This window comes from Kogia breviceps, chromosome 3, assembly GCF_026419965.1.
Source record: "Kogia breviceps isolate mKogBre1 chromosome 3, mKogBre1 haplotype 1, whole genome shotgun sequence".
Lineage (NCBI taxonomy): Eukaryota > Metazoa > Chordata > Mammalia > Artiodactyla > Physeteridae > Kogia > Kogia breviceps.
Window position 1 is genome coordinate 10,216,940 of NC_081312.1, and position 27,787 is coordinate 10,244,726.

The 27,787-nt window shown below is 50.2% G+C and overlaps 1 protein-coding gene across 2 annotated transcripts; it reads left to right on the forward strand.

The window, feature by feature from the left end:
* The first annotated feature begins 421 nt into the window (after positions 1 to 421).
* LOC131752211 (alpha-1-antitrypsin-like) lies at positions 422 to 11,293 on the forward strand. Of its 2 annotated transcripts, XM_067030645.1 has the most exons (6): positions 471 to 533; positions 2,446 to 2,546; positions 7,507 to 8,162; positions 8,762 to 9,032; positions 10,006 to 10,153; positions 11,021 to 11,293. In XM_067030645.1, exons 3-6 carry the CDS (start codon positions 7,511 to 7,513, stop codon positions 11,210 to 11,212), a joined length of 1,263 nt encoding a protein of 420 aa, XP_066886746.1. In that variant the 5' UTR covers positions 471 to 533; positions 2,446 to 2,546; positions 7,507 to 7,510; the 3' UTR covers positions 11,213 to 11,293. The 2 variants fall into 2 exon arrangements, with proteins under 2 accessions (XP_058912352.1, XP_066886746.1); XM_059056369.2 differs by lacking the exon at positions 2,446 to 2,546 and having other exon boundaries at positions 422 to 533.
* Positions 11,294 to 27,787: the final 16,494 nt, after the last annotated feature.

Consider the following 27,787-nt stretch of genomic DNA (forward strand, 5'->3'; position numbering starts at 1 on the left):
TGCACCTCTTCGTCCCACAGCCAGGGCCTGTGACGCGCACCTCCCCCATACATACGGTCCCATCTCGATCTCTGCGGGGCTCTTCTTGTGCATTTCAGAGGTGGCTCAGGCCTCCTTCCTCTACAGGTGGCCCTGGAAACCTGCCAGGACCCTGATGCCAGGCTCTGGGCCAAAGGATGACATCTGTCATCTCCGTTAATCTTTTCTGGCAGGTGCTACCAGCCCACCTACAGCGGCTCAAAGAAACTGGGTGATCCTGGGTCACACGACCAGACACAGCAGGTGACACACAGGACTGCCTGGGCCGTGAAGGGCGTTCTGTCGTCTGCCCGGGCTCCTGGCAGCTTTGTGCGAGGCGGCTTCCTGCACCAGGTCCCCGCCCCTCCCAGACCTGCAGCCTGAACCACCCAGAGCTTCCTTCCTCCTGTGCTGGCAGAGCCCCGGCGCTGCACTCAGGGACACACAGCCTCCACGCTGCAGCCAGGAGCCCCAGGGGGAGGAGTTCCTTCCGCTGCAGGAACTGGGAATTGAAGGTAGGGGGGTTGGAGAGGGGGTGGCACCTTCCCACCAGCCTCAAGCCACCGGGCTGAAAGGGTTGTCGCAGCTGGGGACAGCCTGGGTGCTTGCCTTCGCCCATTCGGTGCGAGAGCTGGGAGGGGCAGCCGGGCGTGGAAGGAGGCCATTGCACAGACGGGGAAACTGAGGCACGGAGCGGGGAAGAAATGCCCAGAAGGTACAGAGGGCAGGCCTCACCTCAGCACACCCTAGGTCTCCAAGCTGTGGGCAGATGTAGAGCCCCAGGGGAGATGGTCCTTCAGCCAGCTCAGGGGAAAGAGTCAGGGCTCTGAAGCCACACTGTGGAATCGGGGAGTCGGGAGGTATGGGAGCGGGGAGTCGACCCCTTCCTGAGCTAATTTCTGCTTCTATATGAGGGGTGGTACATACTCCCCTCACAGGGGGTACTGACAGTACTCAAAGAGGGAGTCCTGGGGGACGCTCCTGGATTGCTCCCCCCACCTGCCCACCCAGAATGACACGCGCAAGACCCACTGCCATGGGGAGGCCAACATCGTAGAGGGCTCCCCGTGTGCCCCCAACACTGGGCCCTGAGCCCACCTGAAACTGCTGCATTTAATCCTCACAGCAGCCCAGCGAGGTAGGAAGTGTCACCATCCCCATTTTACAGATGGGGAAACTGAGGCACGGGGAGGTTAAACAGCTTGCCTGAGATCACACAGCCAATGAATGGGGGCCCTGGTTCCCTGGTCTGACCCTGTGAGTTAGAGGAGCCTACAGGCTATTCACATGGCGGAGTCCCACAGCTGGGACCAGGGGAATGAGAGCAGGACAAAGACGTGCTTGTCCACTGACTCAACAAATATCCACTCGACTCAAAAATATCCACTGTGTGCCAAGGGGGCGTGGGACGGTGCACACAGTGTGATGCCAACTGCCTTGGGCTTTTAAATGGATCAGGGTCAAGTAGGGCCCCACTGGCCTCAACCCCGCACCACCCCCCACCAAGCACCACCAGTGCCCCCAAAAGCCTGCAGTAGCTCCCACACGGAGCAACAGTCCCAAGGAAAATTCAAACGGCCTGTGGATGGCATTCGTCAGCTGGGAGCCGCATCCAGTGGAAACAGACACGGGCCTGAGGCTGGCCAGGAACTGAGCCTCTTCCTGCCCGGAGAAGCCTGGAGAGAAGGTCTGAACAGAGGGCTGTGCAGACTAAAATCGAGAGCCTCGTGTGTGCCCAGCGCTTCCCAAAAGTGATCTTGTGTTATCCCTGACAACCATGCTAGGGAGGTGGGGCCTCCAAAGCCCTACGATGCAAACAAAAATACCTCGTGGTTCAGAGAGATGAAGCAGCTTGCCTGAGGCTGCACAGCTCTTCACAGACTTACTCGCTGACCACCAGCCTCTGCCCACGGCCACCCATACCAGCCTTAAGCGGCTGCATCAACAGCAGCCAAGCCCCATTTTCTTTCCAGGGAAGTCGAGAGAGGTTTTGTGTCCGGCTTGGTGACTTTGGGTGGATGAGCAGCCTTTCACCCCGGGCCTCAGTTTCCCCATCTGCCAATTGGACTCATAACCTACTTCACCCCCTGCATCTTCAGCAGTGGGCATTTCAAGGTGGCTCTATAAGTGGTAGCTCTTGCTACCAGTGGGGCAGCCACTGGAAACTCCCCGGTGGGAGCGCTGGCCAGCAAAATCATGCCGTCCCAAAGAGTGTGAGTCACATGCCACCCCAGCTTGGAGACAGATGCTGTGGTTTATGAGCCGGGCACAGAGACTCCCTTTGGTCTGTGGAACGGAGGGCTGCATGCCGCCCTGAAGGAGTACATACGGGCAGCGTGGGCAGGAGGCTCAGCGTCCAGTCAGTGAACTTAGTCCCTGTTTACTCCCCTGATAACTGGGGTGACCTTGGTTAATATTCACCAGCAGCCTCCCACATGGTCCCTCTGGATCCACTGCTTAAATACAGGCAAGGACAGGGCTCTGTCTCCCCAGCCGTGGTCACCAGCCCCGACCTGGGACAGTGAATCGTAAGTATGCCCTCCACTGACAAGAGCCTCCAGAGAGGACTCTGGGTCCCCGCGCTACCTGGGGAAGGCCCTGGGGCTGCAGGGAGGATGGAGAGCGCTGGCGCTTGGCCTCCTGTTGTCATAGCAACAGCAGTCCTGGAGGTCCTTTCCTGCTCCCCAAGCCTGTCCAGGGCCTCCCCAATACCTCCCGGTGATTAAACTGGCCCTCTGTGGGCAGAAGTGGAAACGGGGGGCTGGCTCTGGCGTCCCGGGACCGAGGAAGGAGTACGTTTCTGCTGGCACAGCTTCTATGTCTTTCCCGTAGGTTGTCTTCTATAGGTCTCAGCACCTCCCCTACTGCTCGGGTGTGTATCTTTTTCTGCTTCTACAGATGAGAAAGATAAGGCTCAGAGGGGGACAGTGAGAAGCCCAGGCTCACGCAGGGACCTGGTAGGGAGGCCAAGCCAGACCAGAAGCCCAGAGTTTCAGGGGCTCCTCAGGCCTCCATCCTCTCCCGAAATGCCCAGAACAGGACCGCACCAGGTCTCAGCCTGGAGGTACCAAATTGGGCCCCCCTGTGCCCTCTGGGCCTCTGGGCGTCCTCGTACGCAGCAGAAGGTGGGAAGCTGGGGACGGGCACCGTCATCGGGGGGCTTTGAGCTGTATTCCTGAGCCCTCGCTCTGGCCAGGCAGCTTCTATTGAAGCCTCATGGCAATCTTCTGAGGTGCTTACCATGGCGCTCCCATTGTACAGATGAGGACATCCGGGACAGGGAGGCTCATCACTGGTTCCCAATCATACACCATGTAAGCTCAAGCTCAGGCCACCTCGCTCCAGACCCCAGGTCCACTGCCAACATGGTTCCCTCTGGCTTCAGGCACCAGCTGGGGAATGGGAAGCCTGGGCTGGCCTTGAGCCCCCTCTCATGCTGGGTGACCCTAGAAAGTTGCTCAACCTCTCTGTCCTTTTGGGCAAAGGAGAGATAACCTTTTCCCTCCTGACCCCTCCCCACTCCCACTGGCCTTGATCTCTGGAGTTGAGGAAGGAAATGATTTTTCCATCATTGGCTTTTGGAGATGGGCCCTACAGAGATGACCAAGGCCAAGGCAATCAGACTCCCCGAGAGGGTTCTGAAAGATTCCCAGTACCAGTGATGACTGATGCCTCCTGAGAGCTGACTGCATGCTGGGCATTTCTTGGCACTTTGCACCTATTTCATTTGCATAATAGCTCCATGGGGTAAGTACACCCTTATCATCTCTGGGAAACTGAGGTTCAGAGAGGCTGAGTAACTTGTCCAAGGTCACACAGCTGATAGTGAATTGAACCTGGGCATTCTGGCCTCGTAGCCTCTGATCTTAGCCACAAAGTGACGTTGCCCCTCTTCGTTTAGCCAGGCCCCCTCTGAGTTTTCTGTTCCAAGGCCTCTGCCTTCAGCTTTATACACAGAGAAGGGTTAAATACCAGACTCAGAAATCGAAATACCTAGGATTAAATTCAGTTCTGTAGGGACTTCCCTTCTGGTCCAGTGGTTAAGACTCCATGCTTCTACTGCAGCGGGCACGGGTTTGATCCCTGGTCAGGGAACTAAGATCCTGCAGGCCACGCGGTGTGGCCAAAAAAAAAAAAAAAAAAAAAAAAAAAATCAGTTCTGTAAGCAACCAGCTCTGTGATTTTCAGTAATTTACTTAACTTCTGTAGTCCTCAATTTCTCCATCTATAAAATGAAGAAATAAAATGAAGAAATAATAAGAAATGCCTGCTGTTTACTCAGTGTGGGAGGAGGATGCTGATGATAATATTTGCTTGGACTAGGCTTTGGCAGCTGATAGACATTAAATAAAGACTTGGAGAATTGAATTGGACACACTCCAAACTCAGAGGCCATTCTCTGCTCATCAGCATTCCCCCCGCTGGTCCTGGGTAGCATGGCAGCCGGTCAGGAAGAAATCTGCCAATTCTCAAGCCTGAATCCTACCTGTGCGCAGGTACGGGGAGGCCTTCCACACCTGCTCGGTGCCCGCCCACCCATCACCTTGTTCGTTCCTCACGCCTGCCCTTCAAGAGGTTCTTTTCTCCACTTTACAGGAAGCCAAGGCTCAAAGAAGCGAAGTCCCTTGCCCAAGGCCACTTGCCCGTAAGTGGCGGGCCTGGGTCACCCCTGGGCTTATGCAGTGCCAGGTGTCAGCAGGCTGGGACCTTAGGCCACAGTCGCTTCCCTGGACCCCACTAGGTTGTTCTTGGTCACTCATTTTATGTTCTGGGGGAAATGGCATGAGATTAGGCAAAGGGGCAGCTCACTTCACTCTGCCTGACCTGCCCCAGACTCCAGAAGTGTCACCGTGACATCTTCATTCTATTGGTTTCAAGTTTGGTCCCTACACCTCTGGGCACGTCACCATTTACTTTCTCATCTCCATTTGGTTCCCGCACTAGAGTTTGGGGGGGGTGGGGTGCTGCTTTTGATAGAAGGGTGAGGAGAGAGAAGTCTTAGGCCCCTGAAGTTGTAAGGAACAGACTGAGAGGCAAAATGAAGGCAACGGGGGCTCAAGGTTAACGTCAGAGTCCTCGGGATCTAACTCTTGACGTTTACAGGGTCTGAGACCCGGTGACATACTGTCCCATCTGTAGTTCGAGGGGTGGGTAAACCAAGGCTTGCTCAAGCCAGCTTTGTCCCTGACTCACTGTGTGGCCGTGGCAAGGCCCTGACCCTTTCCTGGTCTCAGGCTGTTTACTGTAAAAGGAGGAAGACAGAGTAGGTGATGTAACCCCCTGGCAGATGGACTGGATGGGAGCCAGGGATGTGCTCACCCTGGCGGTATAGCTCCACACCAGCCTGTTACCTTCTTAAGGCCAGCAACCCTCTCGGCGGGAGGGCACCGCATCCCATCCCCCATGGCATGTCTCAGTCCATGTTGTTCCACCAAAGCCAGATGCCCCTCTAATTAAAAATCCATCTCTGGTACACAGGGATCTCATTTAGATTCCCTCCCGCCACCTCGATTTATACAGCTGGTGAGAATGAGGCCCCAGGACAAGAAGATGCTTGCCCAAGGCCAAGCGGACAGAAGTGGCCCTGTCAGGACTAGAAGCCACGGCCTCTGGCCCAGAGACCACTCAGCGTATTTAGTGTCCCCGCCCTGCAGAAGCCCAAATCCTTCATGATCTCTGCGCCCTGCAGAGATGGGGAGTTTCCATAAACCATGAAGGACCACAGCAAAATCCAGTGGAGGAGGAGAGAGAAATCCAAGGGCAATGGAAATATACAGAACTAATCTTAGCACCATCATAAGCTCTAAAACCACTGGCTATAATGCGTGGTCTGCTCTATTTGGATAAGTTAGAGGTTTGAAGGCCAGAAAGAAAGGTGGTGGAAAGAAGCCAGTTTTGTGCTTCTTCCTGTTGTTTCATTGGAAGGAAACTTTTAAAAGTCCAAGGGGTAGATGAAACCCAGCACTCTTTATTTCCAACTTTTTCCCCTCAGGTTCTCATATGCCAAGTTCAAGGGCTCCTTTGTCTTTGTATTTTATTAAAATGACGGTTTTAGTTATATGACTGAGAGCTAGCAGCAGACACACCCTTCTCCTCTGCTTGGACCTCAGTTTCTCCACCTGGGAAGAGAGCAGGTTGTACTTAGGAGGTCTCAGCCTAGCGGCCCAAGGCTGGGATCTATATGGAGCAGAACTGGCCCTGTGCTGCTGCGGGTGACAGTGACTTTGACTATCACTAGATGGAGGCTGACCTTTCCGGGTCGGCCACAAGATTTGCCATTCCCTAGTGTCTGCCCCCAGCCATGGAACTCACCTCCCTCCCTGCCATCCTCGGAAGCCTTCTAGTTTGCACCCCTGCCAGCCTCCCCTCAATGAAATCTCTCTCAGATGCCTTCAGTGTAAGTCTCGGTGTCTAGACTTATTTCACTAAGTTCTCCCAACAATCTTACTTTCTACATGAGACAAAATGAGGGCCAGAGAGGCTAAATGACTCTGCCAAAGTCACACAGCTGCTAGTGACAGAGACCCGGATTAGAATCCAGGTCTGTCTGAACAGAAAAGGGATGCTTTTTCAAATCGTACCCACCCCACCCCACCCCACCCCTGCCCAGCCAAACCAACCCCGCTTGACTGGAGGAACCAGACCTCTAACACCCACGTCCATGCTGAGCGCAGAGCTGGGACACAGGTGGCAAGCAAGATGAGCAGCTAAGCTGACTGCAGCCCATTCCTGCGTCTGCGGCCATGGACTCACTCTGAGGGAAGCCCTCTAGCTCAGGAAAATCTACTAGGGCCTGAGGTGCACTGTGAGTGTTCAGGGGGTACGGCCTCCCAGCTGGGCTCCCTCACAGCTCTTCTGTGTTCCGGCTGGGTGTCATTGGGCAAGATCCTTCCCACTCTGGGCAGCAGCCTCTCTGTCCATGAACAACCAGGGTTCAGCGGAAGTCCTCCTAGGGCTGTTCCAGATCCAATCATCCCTGAGCCCGATCTGGCCCGCTTCCTGGACCATCATCTACTTCCTGCGCCTCAGTTTCCTCTTTTGCAAAGTAGGGGCTCTGGCACTTACGCCTCGGGGTCATTGCAGATGTTAGTGGAACCATCGAGAGCGTGGACTCCAGACACAGACTACCTGGGGGTGTGATTCTGGTCCTGCTACTTTACTGCTCTGGAACCTTGGACAAGTGACTTAACCTCTAGGACCTTGGTCTCCTCATCTGTAAGCCCGGGATTGTCGCCTGATCTACCTCGTAGGACTGTTACCAGAGTGCAGTGAGATAAGACAGTAAAGTGCTTAGAATGGAACTTGCTGTATGGTAATCGCCATAAAGTCTTGGCTGTTGTTCTGAGGCTTTCAACGGTGCTGATGTAGGAAAGTGCTTGGCACGCAGACGCTCGATAAACTGTGGTTGCTTTGACGTGGCGTCAATCGGCGGCCCAGGGACTCATCGTGTGGCCTGACCCGGGTGTGGTACCCTTCTCTCTCTTGCAGGACAATGGCATCCTCCATCACGTGGGGCCTCCTCCTGCTGGCGGGCCTGTGCTGCCTGGTCCCCGTCTCCTTGGCTGAGGGTCTCCAGGGCCACGCTGTCCAGGAGACAGATGCATCCCAGCATGATCACGACCACCAGGAAGTAGCCTGCCACAAGATCGCCCCCAACCTGGTCGACTTCGCCTTCACTGTGTACCGCCGAGTGGCCCATGAGTCCAATGCCACCAACATCTTCTTCTCCCCGGTGAGCATCGCTACCGCCTTTGCGATGCTCTCTCTGGGGACCAAGGGTGACACTCACACCGAGATCCTGGAGGGCCTATATTTCAACCTCACTGCAAGAACAGAGGCTGAGATCCACGAAGGTTTCCAGCATCTTCTCCACACCCTCAACCAGCCAGACAACCAGCTGCAGCTGGCCACTGGCAACGGCCTGTTCATCAACGAGAGCGCGAAGCTAGTCAATAAGTTTCTGGAGGATGTCAAGAACCTGTACCACTCCACAGCCTTCTCCGTCAACTTCAGGGATACTGAAGAGGCCAAGAAAAAGATCAACGATTATGTAAAGAAGGGAAGCCAAGGAAAAATTGTGGATTTGGTAGATGATCTTGACCAGGACACAGTTTTTGCTCTGGTGAATTACATATTCTTTAAAGGTAAGTCTGCACTACCAGCCTGAAACAGAAACGCCCCCAAAATATTCTCAAACACTCAGTTCTTAACTTTCCTGGCAGTGCAGAATGCGATAGAGCCATGCATCTCTGCACGTGTCATTCAATTTTCCGCACATGACCACTAAAACTTTCCACGATCAAATAGGGTTAGGGAACTATGGATTAAACAGTCAAAGTATCATCGTCTCTGCAGGACTTTTCAGAACCTTAAATGTCCTAATGTGCATTGTAAATCCCTACCTGGGAGGGGTGTATGATAGGCAATGTCTCCCAAAATAGGATTTCCTGGAACACGCTTCTGACAGCTCGAGTGCAGAGGAAACAGTGACACCTCTGGAGTCAGAAAGACAAAGATTCAAATCCTTCCTCTACCACTTATTAGCCTCCACAAAATTGAAATTTTGGATCCTACTCCAGTCTTGCATTATCCTCCCAGAACACCTTTCTGTAGACTGATTGCTCGTTTTAGCCCCATTTTATAGATGGTGAAGCTGAGGCCCAGAGAGAAGTATCTCACCAGGAGGCTCAGGGCTCCTGTATTTTCCCACCCCTGGCTGATGTCTGCTGTCCCTTCTCTCCAGGAAAATGGGAGAAGCCTTTTGAGGAGGAGCACACCACAGAGAGGGACTTCCACGTGAATGAGGAGACCACCGTGAAGGTGCCCATGATGAAACGCCTGGGCATGTTTGACCTCCACTACTGCGACAAGCTCGCCAGCTGGGTGCTGCTGATGGACTACGTGGGTAATGCCACCGCCCTCTTCATCCTGCCCGACCAGGGGAAACTGCAGCATCTGGAGGACAAGCTCAACAAGGAGCTTCTCGCCAAGATCCTGGAAAAGAGATACACAAGGTGACTTCCCAAACCAGAGGCCGATCTAGGAGCTGCCATAATAGGTCCAGCCTGAAGGTGGGGGGGGGGGGTAGACCCACGTCCCATGGCCATGACCACTGTGTGTGTGACCTTGTGCCTCCAACAGAGGCCAGCATCCGTGCAGGTAGTACCAGCTGGGCTCCACGGGAGGGACGGTGCCCAGGGGTGAGGAGTGAAAGTCCTGTCCCTGAGGACCTCCTCCCCAGCCTGGACACTGCCCCTTCCCGGTGGCTAGTGCCCCGTGCAGGGAGAGCAACGCCAGCCCATGTTGTGGGCAAACCCAGAAGGAAGAGGTGGGCTTCCTGGCAAAGGTGGCAGTTGAGTGTGGAGTTTCAGGACAGAAAGTCCACGGCAAGACAGGGGAAAAACCTGCTCAGAGAGGCCTGAAAAGCAAAGGCCCAGAGCGGGAAACTCCAGGACACGTTTGATGCCGGTTCTGGATCCTCTGCCACTAGATGAGTGTGGTTTGACCAGGTCCCCATCATGCACCCCAAATTAGTGCATGTCTCTGTATTGGTAGATATGCCCATGCCTGGATGAGCTGTTTTCTCATGTACAATATAAAACAAAAATACAGAGAAGTACTCATCATTCACTGAACAGATGTCACTCAGGACCTGCTACCGCAGCCGACAGTCCAGAGGAGTCCCAGTCTGAGGGGTGACCAAACCCTGCAGGGAAGCAGTGTGCACAGTCCTTGCAGAGGACACCCTGGACCCTGCAGGAGGCCTTATCAGAGGAGGTGGCATTTGAGAGGCTTTGCAGGACAAGAGGATCCCTGTGATTCTAACATTCTCTGACCCCATGTGTAGAGGAACTAAAAGTAGACTAAGCCAAGGCTGACCTCACATCCTTGCATGGGCAGGGGACCGGGCGCCAAGTGGGAGGAACAACCGGAGAAGGAAAGATTTCAATTCTGTGAAACTTTTTTCTTTTCTAACCATCGTGCCAGTTCTGCCAATTTACACTTGCCCAAACTGTCCATTTCTGGAACCTACGATCTGAAAACTCTCCTGGGTAAACTGGGCATCACCAAGGTCTTCAGCGACGGGGCTGACCTCTCAGGGATCACTGAGGAAGTGCCTCTGAAGCTGTCCAAGGTGAGTGTGTCCTCGACCTCTGTAGGTCAGAATGTGCACGGGGGCTGCCGCTCAGGGCTGAGGCTGAGGAAGGGACGGAGGGACACAGGCACGCCTGCAGACTGAGGTCCCTGAAGAATGCCATCGCTCCACTGAGACTGCACTGCGGTCGGATGGTGGAGGGGAACAGCTGGCCTCACATGCTTGGTGCATTTTATTTAAGGACCTCCTCTGAGGTTGTGTCACTCAACCTCTGTCTCATCCTTGGCCGGGGACTTCCCTTCTTTGGGTCCCGATAAACCCCTATTTGCAGCGAGAGGCTTAGGCTCAGGGACTGCAAAGGACCTTTGGCCCCGCGCCTGTGACACCAGGAGCTACTCGTGAATCACTGAGTCTGAGTTCAACCAAAGATGCCATTTACGCAGGAGAATTACAGGTGCCCAGAGAAACGACGACAGGTGCCCAGCTCAGTGACGGACTGTGAGCTGAGTGCCTGGGTGGGCAGGAGGCGTGTGAAGGTCCCCATCGAAGGCCTGGTCCCCAAGGAGTTTAGAATCTGGTCTAAAAACAAGTGCAGAGCCAAGGAGACAAAGTACAAGAAAATCCACCTCCCGAGGTGGTGGGTTCCTTCCCAGGGCGGTTGAGGAGGCTGGTCAGGAAGAGATGAGGGTCCCCTCGTGGGTCAGACAGGAGCCTTGAGAGCCATGCCTTGTGTGTCTCCTGCAGGGAGGGGAGGACAGGGATGGGAAAGGACAGGCCGGGCGATGAGAGAGGCCAGAGGGGGCCCCTCCCTGGGCAAGGTTCTCCTCGGGCCTTGCTCCCTGGCCTGGCTGGGGGCCGGCAGCCTGTCTCCATTCAGATGGGACCTCTGTGCTCTCCCCTTTGCAGGCGCTGCACAAGGCTGTGCTGACCATCGATGAGAAAGGGACAGAAGCTACGGGGGCCACGCTTCTGGAAGCCATCCCCATGTCAATCCCCCCGGAAGTCGAGTACAACAGACCCTTCTTCATCATCATCTACGATAAGAGCACCAAGACTCCCCTCTTCATGGGAAAGGTGGTGAATCCCATCCAAAAATAACTGCCTCTCTGGGTTCAGCTGTCCCCTCCAGGCCAGGTCCCCTTCCTCCATGGCAATAAAGAATGACTGACCCGGCCCGAGCTTGTGTGTGGCGTGTAAATCCCTCATCCTCTTGCGTCTGAGTCTCTCTTTACGTCCCCAGGATGTGTGTGAAATCCAGGCCACGGCGATCTTTCAAGTGTCCGCTGCGTTAGGGTTTACTAGCATTTGCACCATCCAGCCCTGTGCCAGGCCAGGATGAAATGTCAGCTAAAACCCACAGCTTACTGCCCCTTCCCCAGTCACTGTGGAAAACCTCCAGGCTTTCCAGTCTCCTCTGGGACCCCCAGGGGGAAATCGCATGGGCTCAGAATCCAGCCCGCTGTCCCCACCTCCACCCAGCGTCCACCAGTTCCTCTGGCCGGCACCCCACCCCCCACCGGTGCCCACTGCCACCCCCGGTGAGAGCCCCTCACCCCGCAGGGCTGCCACGCCACCAGCAGCAGGAGGAGAAGACCGGGTCCTCTCCTTGTCCCACACTGTCACCTGAGCCAGGCTTGAGCCCTGACCACTCACAGGTCTTTCCTGCAAAAGGCTCTGGCCGATTTTTCCAGGGACCCTTTCCCAGGGGGCTGGACTGGGAACACATACTTCTGTCTTTGTCACTCCATCTCGGCTCCAAGACCCTCAAACGTACCACTCCTAGAAGCAGGTCTCATCTCCCCAGTGAAGCGAAGGTCTTGGTCTGTATCACTTGCTCAGACTCACCCAGGATGTCAGGCCCCCAGGACCACTTACCCTACGCCCTCTTGTCTTTTCTAATCACACAGCCAAGGTGCCGCAGAGGGCTCTGGAAAGTCCAGACGGTGATTCCTTGGCCATAGGAGAGAAAGCAGAGCAGCCCCTCGTGCCCCACCTGCCCTCTCTTAGCTAAGCTGTGGCAGGGGCCACATTTCCACTTGCCTTGTTCCTACCCCAGGGCCCTCCCTGTGGTCTTTGGAGGAAAACCACAGCTCCCTGGGCCACAGTCAGAGGCTGTCCCGGGAACAGACCTTTTCACTAAGGGCCACGTGACTCCTTCTGGTCTTCCAAGCCCCTGCTGGTGGGCTGCTGCCCTCAGGAGGCCTGGCTGGAGCCCAGCCTGAAGGAGCCAGCTCCCTAAACTCTCGCGGAAATACACTTGTCCCGTGGAAGGACGGCCCCGTCCTTCACAAATCCAGTAATCACCATCTAGCCTCTCACGGGGATGAATGTATACTGAAAGAACAGGCTTGAGTCATGTCAAATTTACACCATTTAAGTCAAAATGGCCACATCTGTGCAATTTCACATAACATGATGGATACAATTGGACTGTTTCCCAAAGAAGTCTCTATCCTCTTGAGTTTTCTCTGCCTAGAGACTTCCAACTTCTACAAAGTCCATTAATGATACAAACATCTTCCAGCACTTAGAATGATGCCGGACCTGAGGGTCTGAAGACCTGGATCAAGTTCAGAATCTGCCACTTCCCAGCTGTGTGACTTTAGTGAAGTTGCCAAAACTCTCTGATCCTCAATATCCTCATCAGGGTTACAAAACCTATGTTGAGTAGCTGTGAGGTTCACATCAGAGTGTTAAAACGGATTTTAAAGGACAGCAGAGGAGGGCGCTGGTGTAAGGGACGATGTTTGCTGCCTTTATGAGCTCCTTCTCTAAGCCAGGCTCCCTGGGAGGGGCCGTTCAAGCATTTTCTTATTTTCTTTTCTTTTCTTTTTTTAAACATCTTTATTGGAGTATAATTGCTTTACAATGGTGTGTTAGTTTCTGCTTTACAACAAAGTGAATCAGTTATACATATACATATGTTCCCATATCTCTTCCCTCTTGAGTCTCTCTCCCTCCCACCCTCCCTATCCCACCCCTCTAGGTGGTCACAAAGCACCAAGCTGATCTCCCTGTGCTATGCGGCTGCTTCCCACTAGCTATCTATTTTACATTTGGTATTGTATATATGTCCATGCCACTCTCTCACTTCGTCACAGCTTACCCGTCCCCCTCCCCATATCCTCAAGTCCATGCTCCAGTAGGTCTGTGTTTTACTCCCGTCCTACCCCTAGTCTCTTCATGACATTTTTTTTCCTTAGATTCCATATATATGTGTTAGCATATGGTATTTGTTTTTCTTCTTTTGACTTACTTCACTCTGTATGACAGACTCCAGGTCCATCCACCTCACTACAAATAACTCAATTTTGTTTCTTTTTATGGCTGAGTAATATTCCATTGTATATATGTTCCACAGCTTCTTTATCCATTCATCTGTCGATGGACACTTAGGTTGCTTCCATGTCCTGGCTATAGTAAATAGAGCTGCAATGAACATTTTAGTACATGATGACTCTTTTTGAATTATGGTTTTCTCAGGGTATATGCCCACTAGTGGGATTGCTGGGTCATATGGTAGTTTTATTTGTAGTTTTTTAAGGAACCTCCATACTGTTCTCCATTGTGGCTGTATCAATTTACATTCCAACCAACAGTGCAAGAGTGTTCCCTTTTCTCCACAACCTCTCCAGCATTTATTGTTTCTAGATTTTTTCATGATGTCCATTCTGACTGGGGTGAGATGATATCTCATTGTAGTTTTGATTTGCATTTCTCTAATGATTAATGATGTCGAGCATTCTTTCATGTGTTTGTTGGCAATCTGTATATCTTCTTTGGAGAAATGTCTATTTAGATCTTCTGCTCATTTTTGGATTGGGTTGTTTGTTTTTTTGTTATTGAGCTGCCTGAGTTGCTTATAAATTTTGGATATTCATCCTTTGTCAGTTGCTTCATTTGCAAATATTTTCTCCCATTCTGAGGGTTGTCTTTTGGTCTTGTTTATGGTATCCTTTGCTGTGCAAAAGCTTTTAAGTTTCATTAGGTCTCATTTGTTTATTTTTGGTTTTATTTCCATTTCTCTAGGAAAAAGGGGTCAAAAGGATCAAAAAGGATCTTGCTGTGATTTATGTCATAGAGTGTTCTGCCTATGTTTTCCTCTAAGAGTTTGATAGTGTCTGGCCTTACATTTAGGTCTTTAACCCATTTTGAGTTTATTTTTGTGTATGGTGTTAGGGAGTGTTCTAATCAATGAATTTGGTAAAGTAGCAGGATACAAAATTAATGCACAGAAATCTCTGGCATTCTTATACACTAATGATGAAAAATCTGAGAGTGAAATTAAGAAAACACTCCCATTTACCACTGCAACAAAAACAATAAAATATCTAGGAATAAACCTACCTAAGGAGACAAAAGACCTGTATGCGGAAAATTATAAGACACTGATGAAAGAAACTAAAGATGATACAAATAGATGGAGAGATATACCATGTTCTTGGATTGGAAGAATCAACATTGTGAAAATGACTCTACTACCCAAAGCAATCTACAGATTCAATGCAATCCCTATCAAACTACCACTGGCATTTTTTACAGAACTAGACCAAAAAATTTCACCATTTGTATGGAAACACAAAAGACCCCGAATAGCCAAAGCAAACTTGAGAACGAAAAATGGAGCTGGAGGAATCAAGCTCCCTGACTTCAGACTATACTACAAAGCTACAGTAATCAAGACAGTATGGTACTGGCACAAAAACAGAAATATAGATCAATGGAACAGGATAGAAAGCCCAGAGGTAAACCCCCACACATATGGTCACCTTATCTTTGATAAAGGAGGCAAGAATATACAGTGGAGAAAAGACAGACTCTTCAATAAGTGGTGCTGGGAAAACTGGACAGGTACATGTAAAAGTATGAAATTAGAACAAGCATTTTCTCATTGAATCCTCATGGCCGCACTGTGATGTTGGGAGTGGAGCTGCTCTGCTCTTATATGCAGCACGTTCTACAGATGAAGAAACTGAGGCTCAGAGAGGCTCACTGTCTTGTTCAAGGTCATGGTAAGTGGCAGAGCTGCCTTCTGAGGCTCTCCTTGTTCCTCCAAACCTCACCACATCACACCAGATGGACCACGTGGGGCTTAGGCAGAGATAAACCCTTCCTTGAAGTGTGAGGAGTGCTGGATGCCTCTGCAAGAAAAACAGTCCCTGGATCTTCTGGAGCTCTTCCCACCTGAGTTTAAAGAGCTCACAGCCTTCAGCAAGCAACACGGCATACTCCCCGACACTGGCTTCTGGGGAAGTAAGGGGTCAGATTCAAAGGCCACTGGGAATTCCTGAGAGTCCAGGGAATTCACCTAAGATACCATCATTTCACATCAAAAAGAATGGCCTGTCATTACATTAGTCTAGACTCGGGTTGGCAAAGCCCCAATTCAAGCTTAAAGCCCCAGAGGGGATTTCATTGGTTCATATGGGAACCAACAGGGTCCATTCATTGGGGTGGGGTGGGGGGGCAAAGCATCAGGGCAACCTTGTCATAAGGAGCACAAGAGTGTGCCACAGGGCTTCCCTGGTGGCGCAGTGGTTGAGGGTCTGCATGCCGATGCAGGGGACACTGGTTCGTGCCCCAGTCCAGGGAGATCCCACATGCCGCGGAGCGGCTGGGCCCGTGAGTCACAGCCGCTGAGCCTGCGCATCAGCTCCGCAACGGGAGAGGCCACAACAGTGAGAGACCCGCATACCGCAAAAAAAAAAAAAAGTGTGCCACAAACCAGGCAGGACAGCCATAAACATCAGCTTTACCTGTTCTTTAGAGTTTTAAAATATATTCACTGCCTAGTCTGACCCTGAAAATCGGTCCTTGAAGGACCCAGCTGGGAATCGTTATTCCCAAGGTACAGATGGGGAGATGGCAGGTTGGGAGACCTGCCCAGCACAGTCCTGGAAGGCAGGTCCCTCACACTTCAGCCCGGGCTGCCCTAATGCCATATATTCCCCCATCCATCTCAGACCTTCGGAAGAATGCCAACCTCCCGGTCCACCTCTCTGTCCTAGCACCAACTGAAGCACAGCTGCTGGGGGTTCTGGGCTGGCCCAGGTCAGTTTGCCCCCCCAGGCAGGGACCAGCTCTGCTCTGAGACAGATGAGAGGGAAACACACAAGCAGGCTCCAGGCTCGGACAGGGACAACGTGGAAGGGACATTTACACCTCCCTATCAGTCTGCAGGAAAAAGACATACCAATTCGATTTTAAGCATAAATAAATGAACTTTTGTGGTTGTGGGCAAGCTCTGCCTTGACTGGTGGGGTCATCTGAGATTCATTCATAAAATGAAGACACAGGTCAGGGATACTTCTGGCATCTCACACATGCTCACTAATTCAGAAATGGGAGATACTGATTACATGTTGATTTTCATCCCAGGAGCTTACTTGATCCTCTCCACAGGCCCAGGGGGTGGGCATTAGTTCAACAAGGAAAAGAAAACCTTTACTGGGTGTCTGCAGTATCCCAGGGATGGGGAGGAGACCCACCCTCAAAAAATACTTGTCTATGGCTGTGGATAATGGGTAATGAGTGAGGCTGTGATATCATGATCACTAAGAAGAAATATATATATATATATATATATATATATATATATATATATATATATATATATATGGTCTTCACCCCAGTTCTGGCATAGAGATCCTAAAACCCTTGGATTTTCCTAAGTGATGAACACCAGAAAGGTGGTTTTTGTTACGTTAATGAGGCGATTTTGGAAAGCCCCATGGTCCCCTAAGGATGGGGGTTGGTTGCCATGGGAAACCAACCTCTAACCTCCAGGAGATGAAGAGGGATTGGAGATTGAGTTCAATCACCAATGGTCAGTGAGTTAGTCAATCATGCCTATGTAATAAAGCCTCCAAAAAAGCCAAAAGGATGGGGTTCAGAGAGCCTCCGGCTCGGTGAACACGTGGAGACTGGGGAGAGAGATAAACTTGGAGGGGACGCGGAAGCTCCACTCCGTTTCCACATACCTTGCCCTACGCATGTCTTCCATCTGGCTGTTCCTGAGTGAATCTTTTTTACTCAACCAGTAATCTAGTAAACAGAAGGTTTCTCTGCGCTCTGTGAGCAGCTCCAGCAAATGAGTTGAACCCAAGGAAGGAGATCACGGGAACCTCCACATCTGTAGACTGTGGGTCAGAAGCACAGGTGACATCCTGGACTTGAGATTGGTGTCTGAAGATAGGGTGGGGCAGTCTTGCAGGACTGAGCCCTTAACCTGTGGTTAAGGGCTTTGCCAAAAGCCTTAACCTTGAATTTTTTTTCTTAGTCCAGATGCTTGGCGCTACACAGTTTGAAAGTATGAAAAGCCTGTCAAGTTCATCACTGTCAAAGGATAATGATAGTGTTGAAAACTGATGTTCTCTATGCCTTTCAAGTATAAAGACTGAAATAATCCAGTTTATCCAAAAGAAATCCCACCCACTTTTTCTTACTTGCGGGAAGTTATCTCACCAAGAACTCTCAAATCCAGGCTGCAACATACGGTTGTACAGGTTGCACATTGCACAACTCTCGGAGGTTTTCATTCATTCTTCGTTATCAGAGATTTTTATATTTGTGATAACAATTATTTGGGGGGCAAAGAGCAGTAAAGTACCTTGAGGAAGTGTTGCTTTTTTTCTGATTTGCCTCAGGGTGTCACTGAGCCAGTGGAATTTTTGGTGTGAACAGAGAATGATTGATGTAGTGCTGTAGCCATCTTAACAGTCTGCTATGCAATCACCCAAATCCCAAATGCAGACACATTTACAGGACAAATGATCCATGTCTTTAACAAATAAAGTGTACAAAGAGTGCAGGGCAGTTTTAGATTAAAAGAGACTTACAAGTCATCAGCCAGATGCAATGTTTGGACCCTGTTTGGATCCTAGTTTGAATAAATTATCTGCAAAAGGACAGTTTTAAGACAACTGAGGACATTTGAATATGCCTTGGGTATTGCATGATATTAAGAAATTACCGTTCATTTTGTTAGGTGTGTAATAGTATTGTGATTACAAATTCTAAAAATCCTTATCTTTTAGAGATATATATACTCAAGTATGTGTTGGTAAAATGATATGTCTCAGAATTTGCTTTAAATATTGATACTTCAGGGAAAAAAGCAGAGGAAGTTATCAGATCTAACAAAAATAGTAGAATACTGAAAACTGTTGAAACTCAGTGATGGTACATGAGGTGGTATAATGGTATATATCATTATACTTTTGTGTATGTTTGAAACTTTTCTAATTTAAAAAAAGTAAAGAAAGAAAGAAACTACCTACTCTCACTGGATCTTATGTCCAAAGGGAAATCCAGTGGAAGTCAGCGAGGAATGTAAATTATTTTACCTCTTCTCCTGGTAGAAATCATTCCATTTTAGGAATTATAGACAGCTCTAAAACTCCACTAAAATCACAAGTCATTTTCTTTCCTATAGCTGGTTCCTAGGTTTCCTTCTACCCCAGGTAAACTTCAGCAATTCGTATCATAGCTATACTAGTTGGAGGGGTGGGTTTATGTAAGTAATGTAAATAGTTCTTATGAACCCCATAGCAGTGAGGAAGTTAGCAGTTAACTTTTAGAGGATCCACAAAATGATACAGTGGAAAGAATACAGGATATGGAACCAAAAGACCTGGTTCTATTAGTGATTAAATGTGTGACTTGAGCACTTAACCTACCTCTCTGATAACACCTGCTGAAAGTACCTCACTAAGATATGAGAAGAAAGTAATGCAAAATCATGTCTTTTCAAATACAAATTATTATGGACCCAAACTAAGCAAGTTTAGTCTCATGCTAGCCATAAAATCTATGCAGTTTCACCAACCAGGTTAGATGTTCAGGATGCCTTAACTTCTGAAGAAAAAGAAATCTGAAGTTGTTATATAAGTGTCTCCTTTGTGTCCTACTGGATTATTTCTTACAGTTACTCCGAATTATACTTTTTCTAACTGTAAAATTATATTTTTTAATACTCCGTGTTACGGGAAATGCCAGCTGATGCTGGCCCCAGGTACATCGTGTCAGAATTGAATTGTAGGACAACCAGCTGGGGTCGGAGAATTGCTTGGTGTAGAGAAAACCCCACACACGCTGGAACTGGGTGCAGAATCATTAGAGGCCCGGCTGCGTGGTGACTGCACCTTCAGATCCCTCCCAGAGCCGTTGGGAATGATCCACAAGCACCCACAAACAACGTGGACCGCTCGAGAGCTCCTTTAGAGGCTGGGGACTTTCTGCTGCTGTCCTTTGCTGGGTGTTCATAAGCCCGTGTGCACGGGCGGAGCACACAGCCTCCCTCACGGCCAGGCCCTGCCAGGACAGCTTCTGAATGAAGTCTGAGCCTAGTGTGGGAGAACAAATGGAGTGGCCCTGGGTGGAGTAGTCAGAGAAACGTATTCTCACCAAGATGGTTCCCTCCCCAGCGAGGACACAGCCAGAAGCCCAGCGTGGTGTGAGACTCACTCTGTCATAACATGAGCGATATTAGGAGACAGCGCCTGTGTGACTTTGGGAGGGTTCCTCAGCCTCTCTGTGCCTTGGTTTCCTCATATGTAAAAAGTGAAAGAGAGAATCTACTTTGCAGCGTTTCCATCTGGACTCTATGAAATGGCTCATTTCTATCAATATAACGGCTCTTGTTTTGGGCATGGGCAGCCCAGAAGTTGTCCGTGGGCTGGGTGTCAGGCCATGGGGAGACCTGGCCCCAGTCTCACAATTCTGGGTGGTGTGAGCTGTCTAACTCAGGCGCAGGTTTCTGGAAGCCCACTGTCCCACAGAAATAAGCCCCATGTCCAAGATCAGCTTTATCAGAAACAAAGGTGCTATATGTCCCCGTAGGCCTTATTTTTGACCTTTCACCCAACTGGTTTGGCACCTTGGCAGGAAAGATGAGGCTGTTCAATAAAGCTTGAACGATGCCAATAGCAGGGACTCTGATGGTTGCAGTAGTCTTGTGACTGGTGCTGTTGGTGTCCTGCTCGCTGTAGCAATGGTTACATAAGGAACGAGCAAAGGAACTAGAGTCGTAGGAACTGAAGCAGGAACTTGGAGCCTCCTGCAGCCTGGTCCCTGTTTTGCTGTGATGGGCAGAGCCCCTGCATACATCCCACAGGAGACACATAGAGTGAATGAGATGTCCCCTTGGCCGTGTTAAGCCCTTGAGGTTCTGAGCTTGTTTGTTACTACAGCGTAACCCAGCCCATCCTAACTAATACAACTAGAATTCGAGAAATTGCACTCTGAGAAGTCTTCACCCAAGAAGCAAGCCTGAAGTGACGACTAAGACTGAAAAGGAAGGCTGAGGAGCAACCCTCAGGAGGGAACCACGTTAGAAGGTGCCAGAAAGGGGTGCTAAGTAAATGCCAGGGAAAGACAGCCCAGGTGCGGCGGTGAGCACATGCCAGGAAATTTGGGAGATGTGTGGCTGAGTCACGTGAGACAGGGTACCAGCAGGTCAGTCCCACAGGGGAGGGCCTGACCCAGGTGGAGCTGTCAGTTGATTACCAGGACATTTGCTCTCAGAAGGCAAAGCTGCCTTTCCATGGTCAGGTGCTTCCTTGTTATTAGGTATCACTTTGGTATCTAATAACGTGAACATCATATAATGAGAAGGCAGAGCCATCAAAATTATTTTTAATGTCACGGTGTGACTTTCACAAAGAGCACAGTGAACAGAGCAAGTTAGAAATACACATTAAGTTTCAAAAACATGATTTTTTCTTTAGTCCTCAGATGTCAATAGCCTTGAAATATGGTCTGAGTATTATCAATATTATTGTTGCAATTTCCTTTAGCTCTGAGGTGACTTTCAGCAACGTTAGGACGAAAATGCTAACGGCAGTATACACAAAGTAGAGAGAATGCAGGAATCCCAAATCAGCCTTCTAATGAACGTGAAAGCCTGAGCAGGCCATTTGATCTCTATGTGCCTCAGTTTCCATTCCTGCAAAATGGGGATAACGAGACCTACCTCACTCGTTTCCTTCTTTGGATGATTGTGCAAAATGTCTTTTTTTAGTGCTGGGTCTTACCAAATATTAAACATTAATCAAGATTGCAGATTCCAAAAGTAATATTTTGGGGACTAGCTTCCCCTCTCCCTTGATTTTGTCTCTCAGCTCTACCACTCATGTGCCCCAGGAGCTAGACAGATCACGTCCCCTCTGCGAGCCTCTGTTTTGTCACCAGCAAACATGTGAGCATTAAGGTTGCTTGAGGTCCTGATATTCTTCAGTATTCTAACTCCATCAGGATGGTCCCATGTCATCCTCTCATGTGATTCCTCTGAGCCTTGGCACCTGTTATCTTGGCCTGTTATCTCCCTTCTGTGCCTGGAAAAATGGGCTTTGGAGCCCAAAGAACACAGATTCCAGCTCTCAGTGTGAGGTTTCCTAGGGCTGGGACCTTGGCAGTGACAAACCCGGTGACTTCAGGCAGCTGACATTTACTGAAGTTTAACCATGGGGTACTTCCCTGGTGGTCCAGTGGTTAGGACGCCGTGCTTCTACTGCAGGGGGCGTGGGTTCGATCCCTGGTCAGGGAACTAAGGTCCCACATGCCGCATGGCATGGCCAAAAATAAATGAATAAATAAATAAGAAAATTTTTTTTTAAAAAAGAAGGTCAACCATTCATCAGGCACAGTTCTAGGCTCTGGACAGGTTTTTTTTGTTGTTGTTGTTTTGTTTTTTTTGCGGTATGCGGGCCTCTCACTGTTGTGGCCTCTCCCGTTGCGGAGCACAGGCTCCGGACGCGCAGGCCTAGCGGCCATGGCTCACGGGCTTAGTTGCTCCACGGCATGTGGGATCTTCCCGGACCGGGGCATGAACCCGTGTCCCCTGCATCGGCAGGCGGATTCTCAACCACTGCGCCACCAGGGAAGCCCTGGCCAGATTTTAATCACTCCTCTCAACAGCTCTGGGAGATGAGTCTCGAGGAGAGATGAATCTTTGGTCTTGTATGGCCACAAGACTCCCATCACCCCATCCTCCCAGGTAGCCTTGTACCTGCCAGGTCCGTCGGACTAGACCACTTCAGAGAGAAGAACAGCAAGGCCCTCAGATGATATCAGGCACTCGCTGACTGAGCTCTGGGGGCTCCCCAGGCTTATTTCCTTCAGGGTGTTGGGGGGTAGGGCCCTGTAGGACTGAGCATACCAATGCCTTGAGACTGCCCTATAAGTAGGCGAAGGCACGTGCCAGTGTGGCGCAGCCTATGGGGTGAGTCCAGCCCAGTGAGCCTCCCGGAGGAAGAAGAGATTTCCATGCACTGAGTGAGCAGCTCTCCATCAGCCCCGTCCTGAGCTGACACGGGTGCGTGAGGCCGGGCCACCTTGACAGAGGAGGAAACTGAGGCACAGGCAGGTTTGGCTCCGATTTGCAGGGTCAGGATTTGAAGGCGGGCAGTCGAGCCTTTGCTGCTTTGCCCAGCACAGTTGGTGGGGAGGATGGAACGACATCATTCGAACACCCCCATTCTTTTTCAGATTCTTTTCCCATATAGGTTATTACGGAATACTGAGTAGAGTTCCCTGCGCTATCCTGTAGGTCTTGGTTGATTATCTATTTTATATATAGTAGTGTGTATATGTTAATCCCAAATATCATTGTACACCTTAAACTTACATAATGATATAAATCAATTAAATCTCAATAAAGCTTGGGGGGGAGGAAGTAAATGTTATAAAATAGTTAAAGGTGAAAAATGTAGCCACAGACAACCTGAAGAAAATATAGCTGAGGGGCCCCTGGTGGCGCAGTGGTTGAGAATCCGCCTGCCAGTGCAGGGGACCCGGGTTCGAGCCCTGGTCTGGGAAGATCCCACGTGCCGCGGAGCAACTGGGCCCCGTGAGCCACAAATACTGAGCCTGCGCATCTGGAGCCTGTGCTCCACAACAAGAGAGGCCATAACAGTAAGAGGCCCGCGCACCGCGATGAAGAGTGGCCCCCGCTCACCGCAACTAGAGAAAGCCCTCACACAGAAACGAAGACCCAACACAGCCAAAAATATAAATAAATAAATAAATAAATTTATTTTAAAAAATAAAAGAAAGGAAAAAGAAAATATAGCTGAATATTTAACTGAAAGAAAAAGGAAAAAAAGGTCCCAATACACAGGAGGCTCCTATAATAATACAGGCTGGTAGGTGGGGCTGCTTCGGGGTTACCTTTCTCCTTCTCCCACCCTCCCCAGGCTTGGACATAACCCCATGGCCTTGGTCTTCACCTGTGTGTCTCCCCCGCTGTAGAAGGCAGGGACGAGGCCCCCTGGAGGGACCGCACCCCGTGCCCCATTCTCTAAAATTCTTCTCTGCCTCAGGATCCTTCCCTCTTTTTTTCTTTTTTCCACTTGTTTGTTTTTGTTTTGAGGTAGATACTATTATTTCCTTTTTCTTTATTCTTTCTTTCTTTCTTTCTTTTTTTTTAATTGAGAAGATTCTCCTTTCTTACCTTGTTCTGTTCACTTCCAGCCAGAGCCAGAGTCTTTGGCCTGGCCTGGTAGTTTCCATGCCCCAGCACTTAACTATCTTGCTGGAGAAAGCTGATTCCCTGTGACGGCCTGTCCCCCAGATTTTCAGAGGCCAGCCCAAGGTTTCCCCCTCTGCTCCCCAGTGGGCCCCTGGCCTTGACCTCATTGTTAGAAGTGCTCTCCTCTGAAAGGTCGAGGTATATTCATTAACTCCTCAGATAACGCTGCTATCGTTTCTGTCACCTCCTCCCCTTTCTTATCTGGGTTCACGGCCCTGTCTCCTATCTGCTGGCCCCTCACTGATCCTAAAAGCTTTAGTTGGCAAAACCCGCCGTCCCCTTCCCCCAGAGAGCTCAAGAAAGGCTTTTCGGGGCTGTGGCTACATGTGAGCGTCTAGCTGGAACACCCCCGATACCCAGGGGCTGTTGTCATTAAGCCTCTTAAAGGTGCTGGTCATCAAGCTCCTGGCAGCCAAAGGACCACAGAGGCATCTGAGCTCCCAAGCTGACAGCTGAAGAGATTTTTTCTGTGGTCTCCCGAAGGCCTCGCACAACTTACTACAGCAGAATCCTGGGGTCCCTTGACAAGGTTCCCACCCAAGAAGAATGAACGCCCCAAACCGACTGAGTCCATTAAACTCTTTGGACCCAGTGAGCAAACTCAAATGGGAATCACTGGACCCAAACCCATTCCCAAATGAGAAAAGTCTGGTCAACCAGGAAGAAGGAGGCCTCCCAAGTGGGTCTCGTGCTCTGAGCCCTTCCTCCTTCAACATGCGAGCTCCACAGGGGTGCTTTGGCCCTGGGGGACCCTGGGCAATGCCTGGACAATTTTTTATGGTCACACCTGGGGGTGGGGAGGGGCTACTGGGATTTAGTTTTATCCAGCATGCTGCTAAACACCCAACAACGCCCAGGACAGCCTCCCCACGGCCTAGAATTTTCCAGCCCAGAAATAGTACTGAGCTTGAGACCGCTGACTCCCTCTGTGCCCAGCCCTTAGAAGCAGCCAAGCTCCCGCTTCAGGAGGTAGTTATCGGATGAACAGCCCCCTGAACACAGAACACCGGGCCAGAAGCACAGAGGCCTGTCTGTCTTGGCTCTGCTTGGCCAGCTATGTGGCCTTGAGCAAGTTAATGACGCTCTCCGAGCTTCACGTTTCACATCCTATAAAACGAAGATAACAAAACACTCCACAAGACTAATGACTGTGCGGGCCGCAAGGTTGAGGGGTTCTCATGTGCTCTCATTCAACAGCCTTCTCCAGGCCTAGAACGTTATAGGATCAGATGATAATCAACTCCAGGCTCAAGTGACCTATAAAGTGAGAGCTGTAGCAGTTTCAAGAAAAAGGAGATAGAGGAAGTGTGTGGAGTTAGGGAGAATCTGGGCCTGAATCAGGCAAAGCTGAGTCAGGCAAGCTCTTCTGTGTTCCGGCTGGGTGTCATTGGGCAAGATCCTTCCCACTCTGGGCAGCAGCCTCTCTGTCCATGAACAACCAGGGTTCAGCGGAAGTCCTCCTAGGGCTGTTCCAGATCCAATCATCCCTGAGCCCGATCTGGCCCGCTTCCTGGACCATCATCTACTTCCTGTGCCTCAGTTTCCTCTTTTGCAAAGTAGGGGCTCTGGCACTTACGCCTCGGGGTCATTGCAGATGTTAGTGGAACCATCGAGAGCGTGGACTCCAGACACAGACTACCTGGGGGTGTGATTCTGGTCCTGCTACTTTACTGCTCTGGAACCTTGGACAAGTGACTTAACCTCTAGGACCTTGGTCTCCTCATCTGTAAGCCCGGGATTGTCGCCTGACCTACCTCGTAGGACTGTTACCAGAGTGCAGTGAGATAAGACAGTAAAGTGCTTAGAATGGAACTTGCTGTATGGTAATCGCCATAAAGTCTTGGCTGTTGTTCTGAGGCTTTCAATGGTGCTGATGTAGGAAAGTGCTTGGCACACAGACGCTCGATAAACTGTGGTTGCTTTGACGTGGCGTCAATCGGCGGCCCAGGGACTCATCGTGTGGCCTGACCCGGGTGTGGTACCCTTCTCTCTCTTGCAGGACAATGGCATCCTCCATCACGTGGGGCCTCCTCCTGCTGGCGGGCCTGTGCAGTCAAGTCCCTGGGGCCATGCGTCAGTCCAGCCCTGATATTTATCAATACGATCTCCCACACTTCTCCAGCTTCACCTGCAGCCTGTACCATGAACTGGCCCGTCAGTCCAACAACAAAATCATCTTCTCCCCAGTGAGCATCGCTATAGCCTTTGCGATGCTCTCCCTGGGAACCAAAGATGATACTTACACCCAGATCCTGAAGGGCATAGTCTTCAAGCTTAAGACGGCGCCTAAGGCTGATATCCACAAAGGCTTAGGGAGTCTCCTTGAAACCCTTAAGCAGCCAAACAATCAGTTCCAGCTGACCACCAGCACTATATGCTAATCATGATAAGAATCTGAAGCAAAAGCCTGAGTTTTTGTACGATGTCAAGAAGCTGTACCACTCAAAAGCCCTCTCCATCAACTTCAGGAACATCAAAGAGGCCAAGAAAGAGATCCACCAACAAATAAAGATAAGAACTCAAGGAATAATTGTGGATTTGGTCAAAGAGCTTAACGAAGACAGGCTCTTGCTCTGGTGAACTACATAATTTTTGAAGGTTAAGGTTGTACAACTAGCCTGAACTGGTTCTTTAGATTTTCCTTGGCAGTGGATGGAATGTAGATATGGATCTCAGTTATTCTATTTTCTACACACAACCATTAAAAGACTTTGCATGAGGAACTCCCTGATGGTCCAGTGGTTAGGACTCCGCACTTCCAGTACAGGGGGAATGGGTTCTATCCCTGGTCAGGGAACTAAGATCTTGAATGCCATGCAGCACGGCCGACAAGAAAGACTTTGCATGATCAAATAAGGATAGGAAATAGTGGGTTAGATAGTCAAATCATCATCTTCTCTGCAAGACTTTTCAGAGCCTTAAAGGTCCTAATGTACATTGTAAATCCCTACCAGGGAGAGAGGCAAAATATGCAGTATCCCAAAATAGAGAGCCATAAAAACAAATTTTTGCAGAGCATATGAAGGGAATAGGATCTCATAGAAGACACTTCTGACAGCTCTTGTGTAGTGGAAATAGTGACAGCTTTGAAGACTGAAAGACCAGAGCTCACATCCTGCCTCTATGACCTATTAGCTGTTGTTTGACTATGGATAAGTCATTTTACCTCTTTGAGGTTCTAGTTTCCTACCTGTAATATGGACATAATAATGCCCTTCTTGTCAGAATTTTAGAAGGAAAAAATAAGTTACAAAGAACATGGGACTATACGCTCACATAGTAGGTGCTCAACTAAACTTGAATCCCTGCCTCTCTTCCTCCCTCTGAGTGATGAGAATGTCAGGACCTGTGGGCCCCAGAGGGCATTCTAAGGCAGTTTAAACAGTCCATGGAGATAGCCTAGGGTAGGGGAGGTGAGAGTCAAGGCCAGGGGTTGCCTCCTTCACACCATTAGCCCCTTGCTCTAGAGAGAGAAGAGTGTGATGGAGAGCGCAGAGGCTGGAGTGAGCACATCCCAGGTCCCAGCTCTGCTGTGGGACTTCACGTGGCTCTCGTCCCCTCCCCAGCCTCATTCTCCTCCTCCCAACAAATGGGAAAATTGGGCCCTGGGGTCCCCGAGGCAATCTGTCTTAGCAGGATGGTGATGTTCTCTTGGTAGAGCAGAGGGGGCACTTCCCAGGCATCTGCATTTCACATGTCGGTCCAGGGAAAGGCCATTAGAGTAGGAACAAGAGTGATTTCCCTGAATAATAAGAAACACCAGTTACCAAGGGGCAGGGAGACTCAGATGGGAGGTGCCCAGTATGACCTGGGGAGCTTCCAACCACTCCCAATAATTTTCAGCCTCAGACCATGCATTAAATAAACATCAAATCCAAGTGAAAATGTTTGTTCTGCCCACCCAGGCTGATGCCATTTAGCCCCTGCAATACAGAAACTCTGGATCCTCGTCTAGCCTTAAATTATCTTCACAAAGCCCTTCAGGAGCCTGACGATTTCATTTTTGCCCCAATTTACAGAGGGCAAAGCTGAGGCTCAGGGACCAGCATCTCACCAGGGGGCCTCAGGGCTCCTTTTTCTAGCACGCTTTTCTAAACCTCCTCCTACCCTTAGCTGCCGTGCACCTTCATCCTCTACAGGCAAAT